Below are 7,297 nucleotides of genomic sequence, written 5' to 3'. Positions count from 1 at the left end.
CACGCTTCTTCAGTTTGTTAGGATTTTCTGTCTAATGTAGCAGTAATAAAACACAAGAGACTTACTCCTCGTCTCAGCGTGGTTCCTGACTGTTAGGACAATTCTGGTGTTAATATATGAAGTAGGCCTTTAAGGATAAATAGTTGTAGGATTAAGGTAAATATCTTTTACTGCTGACACTAAAACACTTAAAAGAAATGGACTGCATATACAAAATACCAAAGTATTTGTTGTGGTTTGTGTCATAATTAGTGTAATTGAGAAAATTAATTTAGGCTTTAGTTACTGAGTTTTACTCTCTTTATACAATCTTTGTTCCCATTAATTTTAAAGATGTCATGGGCTGCTATCAAGTTCTACATAGTTGTAGACAATTGACAAAAAATGAAATAATATTCAGTTCATTATATTATTGCTTATTATTATTGATATTATTATTATTAGCTGCCTTGCTTTCTTTAATAGGAAAACAGACTAGAACTGAAATGAACAACCTCTTGGATTAGTTTTATTTAATGCATACAAAATGCATATTTTTGAAGTTCTTTTCTTCCCCCTTTTTGCAACATACACAGAACATAGAATTTTAAAAACTCTCTGTGCTGGATTTATTAAACTTGTACTCGGCCTCTCAACGACTCTGGGCAGCTTACAACAAAGAAATTTCAACAAAATCAATAAACGATAGATAAAAGATGGCAAGCAACCAGATAAAATGAAGCAAGGGGTCTCACTCTTCCTCGCCAAAGGCCTGGGTGAAGAGCCAAATCAGCATGGCTCTTCTAAACAATAGCAGAATAGGGGCCATCCAGAACTGTTCCAGAGGGTAGGTGCTGCTATGGAAAAGACGTGCTTCCAGGGTCTTGATAGATGACAGGTGGCTGTTACTTCATTACATCTGGATCACATTGGCAAGGGGTGACACTCTAGTGCAGGATTTTATAACCTTGGCAACTTTAAGATGTGTGGACTTCAACTCCCAGAATTCCCCAGCCAGCATATAAGGTTAAGAAACACTGCTCTAGAGCAGTATCTTTTTTTTCCCAATTGTTTTAAACTACAGTATTCTTTAATTCTGCTTTATCTCCAGGGATAGACTCCAATGCTTACTGCTTATCAAGTGGGCAGGCTATTATACAGTATGTATTAGGATTACCAATAAGAGGCCCAAGCTGTGCTAACAGATTGGTCTAGTCCAGCATTGCATTTCCAATTTGGCCAGGTAGATATTTCAGGGAAATTTCCTTTATTTGGTCCCCAAACCACTAGTAAAAATGCTTCTGAACACAGAGATTCAGTGTAACAGTCATTCTTTTTCAGAGAGAAAAGGGTTGATGAATTCTTCTAAATCTCTAATTTGATCATTCAAGAAGAAACTCCAGACATTTCAGAAGTGGAAAAACCTAATGTTCCTACACACTTCCATGTTAAGTATTTACATGAGGATAAGCCTTACCATGAATATACTTTTATTTATTTACAAATCTCATTTGCACATAAGCTCATGCAGCAGCCTAGAGAAGATGATCATAGAAAAAATCAATATAGATACATCTGTGAAGCAGAGCTCATCAAATTTTGTGGTTGGTGGGGATACTTGGCATTTTTAACAACGTATTAGGTGTACTCACAGATAGCTACATGCGTGCCCGCGCACACACACATACAGAAAAAGAGGGTAGTCCTGTTAACACCCAAGATGTTCTTTACTTTTTGTATTGTCTTTCTTCTTAGCAGGGAGATGCTCTTCCAAAGTACTGGGCTGGAGTTACTATTTTTATTTAGCAAGAATATTTCTGGAATCTATGTGGATTCAGAAGAATTCTTGGAAATAAATACTGTATTTGAGCATGTTAACTTTGCAGCATGTTAACTTTCCATTATTTTTAAAATGTTACATAACTTAAAAAACAACAACAGGTGGGACAACGAAACTGGCTTGTACCAAAAGCTAAGCATATGGACATATTGGCACCCCCAGGCATTGATTTGATCCCAAGAAGTAAACCAACTCACTGAATTCATCTAACATGTCAAACAGCTTTTCATCTATCGTAGTAAAACAAGCAGTGTTATTCATCCGTAAAGTTTTACCTACTTGGACTTTGAATTCTTTCACATGTAAGGGCTATGCTAATTTGAGATCAGTGCTATGTTCCTGTGTCTTCACAACTCTGGGACTTCCAAATATCTTTGTAAACTGAGCTGATTAACATTTGGCTCAACTACTCCAGATAAAATGCTGTGAAGACAGTTTTGCACATTTGCTTTGGGAGCTGTTGCAGGATCTTCCACCATCCTACTCATGAAACCAAGATGCCATGGGAACTTCAGGATTTCCTGGATGGATTTTTCTTCATTTATCCTGGCTGTTCTGAGGAGGACACTGCCATTTTCCTGTATATAGGATGGAGCATTTCCACCCTCCATCATGAAAAATGAATGGAGCAAGAAAGAAGTAAGAATAAAGAGCCGGTTGGCTGCTGTTTTTCATGCTTTCCCACTGGCCAACTGGAAGGAATGTTACTTGGCTCAACGGGAGGACAGAACAGCGGACAGCTGCACCGAAAATACTCATGTAGTCCTGCAAAATGCTGTAGTGGAAATAAGGATGAAGCTGGTGCCTGTATGGAGTGCCCTCTGCCGCCTCCTCAATTACTTAAGAATGAAAAATGCTATAAAACAAAACTTGTTTATGCATTGACAGAGTTCAATTTTATTGACACTGTATCATACAAATTACAAAACGAAATCTAGTCCTTCAACAAGTAGTTACTGCATTCTAGTTACATATATTTAAACACAATTTCCATTGTTGAGAAGCTGACTTTTTAAATTTTATTACAATTCTTACATAAATTGAGATGGATCCAAGCTTAGTCACATTTTGATCTGTGGGACTTATTAGTCATGACTAGATCCTACCAATCTCAATGAATCTTTAAAACATAGTTGAACAGACCCTGCAGTGAGCAACAGCGTGGACTACATAACTTTTGGTGTCCTTTCCAAATCTATGGTTCTATGATCAAAATTGTTTGCAGTCCAGAGTCTTAGACTCATCATGTATGGCATGCACTCACAGAACTTTTATTCCCCAGCATGTTTCCCCACCTCCAATCTGTTTCAAAGAATTCTGGATGCAGCCACTGTCAGGGACCTAAATCAGGCAGTTTTAGGGATCCTCCAAAAGGAAAGAAATTCCCCAGTTCCAATCATAAGGTACATCGCTGGAACACAGCCAAATTGTATGCATATGGTTTTTCAATTCAGTGCTTATAATTTTTCCATCGCCAGCAGGGTAAGAGCAGCACCAACGCCTACTGAATTATCACCGGAGATAATGGTTAAGAGTGCCTAGGTTTAAAATCAACAGAAAATTAGCAGTACAAAGTTTAGGTTCTTTTGCTTTACAATACTTGTTTTCATAGTAAAATTTATATTTAATATATTTTTAATAATATCAATGTTATTACAACATTATAACATTAAATGCATTATAGTAGCCCTCAGTTAAAGATGGCAATTGGGACCGGAATTTCCACTGCTAAGCAATGCAGTCATAAAGCACAATGTCACGCAACCACATTGCTTAGCAATGGCACTCCCCGTTGCTGTTGCTAAGTGAGGACTGCAGGTCATTAAGTGAGTCCCAGATGGTTCGCAAGCAGGCAAGGCACATGATGGCTGCTGCCAGGTAGGGAAGGGCACGAGCAACTTGCCAGACCAACTTGCAACCTTCCCTGCTGGCTTCCCCATTGCCTTTGCTTGTGGGAAGCCAGCAGGGAAGGTTGCAAATGGTGATCCCGTGACTACAGGATGCTGCAACCACTGTAAGTGCAAGATGGTTGCCTGGTGCTGGGACAGCCAGAACTTCAAGGACCAGTTGTAAGTACCACTCATTCAGTGCTGTCGTTAACTTTGAGTGGTCTCTGAACTAGTGGCAGTCAAACAAGGACTACCTGTAATGTGAATACATTTGCTTTTACTTCTGTCATTTGGCCATAATTTAACCTGTCCTTACAGAGCAGTCTAGATTTTTTGGCAATTTAAAAGGATCAAGTTAATTATGCTTGCAATATCAAAAATAAACCCTATCAATTTAGGACTTCCCATTAAGTTTGTATAGGATTGTAGCTGCTTATATAGTCCAATATAACATACAGGCATTTTTATAACAGTTATAAATTGGACATTCAAGTCAAACACGCTATTATTCAAAATTATATTTCTGTAATAAAATGATATCTAAAATACAAGTTGAGATTTTAAAAGAATAAATTTACATTCAGTTTCACATTGTCAATAGTGGCTGATCAACAATGGGTCCGTTTAGACACCATTTAAAAGCGCCTGTTAATTTGATATTTACAAGTGACCTAGATGTACAAAATTGGTTGAGAATAAGGGAGGAAGACAGACCTTTCAGACAAAGAACATAGCTTATACTATGGAAGGTGCAATGTCAAAAACATTTGTCAAATATTTCTGAAATTAAGATTGCAATATACTGAGAAAAATGGAATATGAGTTACCAAAGACAAGGAAAGCAGAAGTTCAAGATGTCTACTGTTGATCCTGATAACATAGGTGGTAAAATTCCTTGACTGAGTGAAGCTATAAAAGATCCCATATACTGAATTCATATTTCATGGTAAACATGGCACAAGTATTACAACGAAGAAGTAGATAAAAGTATACAGAGGAACTCTCTCAGTATCTGTTGTCCAACACAAACGTATCCCTGCTTAATGAAAATTAGCATTCTTATGCAGACTGATTTGTTTCCTTCTTGTTATGACTTCTGACTGTCATAATCACTGACCATCCTTTTGATGTGGGACAGTTTACTCTTCAGCATCTTGCAGTGTGCTTTTCGGCTTTTATAATCTGCTGACTAAGGACAACATACAAAACAGAATTAATATCAAACATATAAGATTTCATATTAAGAACACAATACTAGACTAATATGACTAATAATCCTGTTTTATTGCATAAAAATAGTCGTGGCAGATGGCAATAGCTAGCCAACTTTGATTGGTTTAAAAAAAGCTAAGCAGGGTGGGCCTGATTAGGACTTGGATGACAGACCACCAGGACATCCCAAGGCTTTAGACTAAACTAGGAAGTAAAAAAAACATCCCAAAGAACACAATGAAAAGCCACACTTGTTATCAAGAAAACTACATAAATGTGTCCATGAAATCACCAGGAATGAAGTTAGACGAAGGAGACTATACTTCTTCATGACAGTAGTGCATACTAATAAAATTAAATTGGCCTATATTTAATATTAAGAAATTATAGTTCCTCCAGCTATAATAGCATTAAAAGTACTTAAAAGACAATATGCACAAAAAACTAAGGCTGGTTAGTTTGTCTTTACTCAGATGTTTCAGAATGCAGAGAAACCTGAAAGTAGCCCGCGCTGTGAATTACTGAAGCAACTGGATCTATTTCGAGAACTGGATAATCCCACTTCAGTTGTTTTAGTAAATTACAGATAAGTGCTATGTTTGTGCTCTTGAGCATTCTGAAACAATTCTTCCAAGTAGAATCGAAAGCACTATACAGCCTTAAGGCAAACAGAAAAGAATAGCTCTACCTACACTCTGGTCTAATAACAAAGCTTGTGAGATACTTTGCATCATCCAAGAGGAGGCATCACAATTTTTAGAATCTTGCAATCTTATACATGTATTTTGATAAGTAATTCCTGCTTGTTTTAATGGAATTGTCAAGTAAACAGGCCCAGAACTGTTTAAAAATCAAATTAAGCAACTATATTAAGTAAAACAAGAGTTCTACCTTTTATTAATGGGATAGCACTCCCTCACAATGGACCAAATATGCTCTCTGGGATGTTATAGATCAACAGTGGGATGAAGCCAGGTCAATCTACTAGTTTTAGAGCAACAACAAATGGAATCCTTTAAATTATACTGCTGAAATAAGGAAGACTTGGGGTAATCAACACTGAATTTGTGTTCGGAATAATTTTAAGTGCCATCCAGTTCTGTTAATTCCTCACCTTTTAATTTTAATTTTAATTTACGTCCCTGACATCTGGCTCTGATGGATCTTACAAGCCTGAAATCTGCTCACTCCTGTTACAGATATGTATGAACTGACATGTGTTTTCTTGGCCAGGCCAGGCATCAAGTACTCTCATTGCTTATTAGGGACAGAGGCAAACAAAACAAAACAAAAATATTTGTTTGCTGTGGTTCTGATATCAGAAATTGAGAAGACCAAGTTGTGCTGATACCTTCAAGGAAGACTACACTATTAACCACTGAACAAGAGAACTATTTTTACATTTAACATTATGTGGAGGCAAGTTGAGCCCTTTTTAATTTTAAAAGTTAGTCCACAAAAGTGATCCTGTATTTCTATGCATCTATTAGCATTTAGTTCAATAACTTGTATTCGGTGAACCTCTGAATTTGTTTTATTTCCTGTCTTCTGTTCCTGTTGATACAAGGTCAATCACAGTATACTGTAGCTTTAACTGTGGCAGCCTTTTCTATACATTTGAACCAGCTCCCTTAGGCACGTCCTCCCTGAACCATAAAAGGCTTTGATGGTCTTTACAACTACCATCCCCTCAAGGATGCAGATAAGAAATGCCCTTCCAGCTTTCCCTGTCCAGGTAGGTTAAGGGCAAACTGTTAAAATAGCAACAAACAGCAATTAGCGTGACATTTCTGTTATTGTTAAGCACAGTGCCCTAGGAATACAGAATGTTCTTGTCCCCAACACCAAGATTCCTTAGGCAACCCAGCTGCATTTCCTATCAGTTGTAAACTCTTGCTACGAGAAGATCAAATTGGGCTTGTGCCCTTTCGTTTCTCTCTGAATCCCATGTAAGATTTGTTCTGATCAGTCTCTGCTCTTAGCTTTTGAATTACAGCGATCACTGTAAACTTGACTAATCTAAGAAAGAAAATGATCTGGACCTCTCCCATCACTTTGACTTATTTCTTAAGGTAAATTTTTGCCACCACAGTTTGGTGTCACAAAGCCCTGGTACTGGGAGAACTGGCTCTGAGGAAGGCGCCTCTGCCTTCTTTGGCAGGTCCAATGACTCTCTCCCCAAGATTATCCTATCTATCTGGGGTGTTTGGGAAATGGGAAACTGCTACTGTTATTTAAAAAAAAAAGCAAGAGTTACAGAGAGGGGTTCACACAGCAGCCTAGAAAAGAATGAATACAGAAAGAAGAAAATAAACAATTTGAAATGTAAATGGGAGACTCTGAAAGAATGAACATGTAAAATGATTTCTTAAACTGA

General features: G+C 37.4%; 1 protein-coding gene across 1 annotated transcript in view; it reads right to left on the bottom strand.

Annotated features, from left to right (window-relative positions):
* Positions 1-2,689: 2,689 nt before the first annotated feature.
* Positions 2,690-7,297, bottom strand: part of OCLN (occludin) — a 32,386-nt gene continuing 27,778 nt past the window's right edge. Inside the window, exon 9 of the mRNA XM_063295489.1 lies at positions 2,690-4,897. Coding sequence (XP_063151559.1) covers positions 4,796-4,897 — 102 coding nt within the window. The 3' untranslated portion in view covers positions 2,690-4,795. The remainder of the gene's footprint in view (positions 4,898-7,297) is intronic.

The sequence above is a fragment of the Candoia aspera genome, chromosome 2 (assembly GCF_035149785.1).
Source record: "Candoia aspera isolate rCanAsp1 chromosome 2, rCanAsp1.hap2, whole genome shotgun sequence".
Lineage (NCBI taxonomy): Eukaryota > Metazoa > Chordata > Lepidosauria > Squamata > Boidae > Candoia > Candoia aspera.
This window is presented reverse-complemented; position numbering and strand designations above follow the sequence as displayed.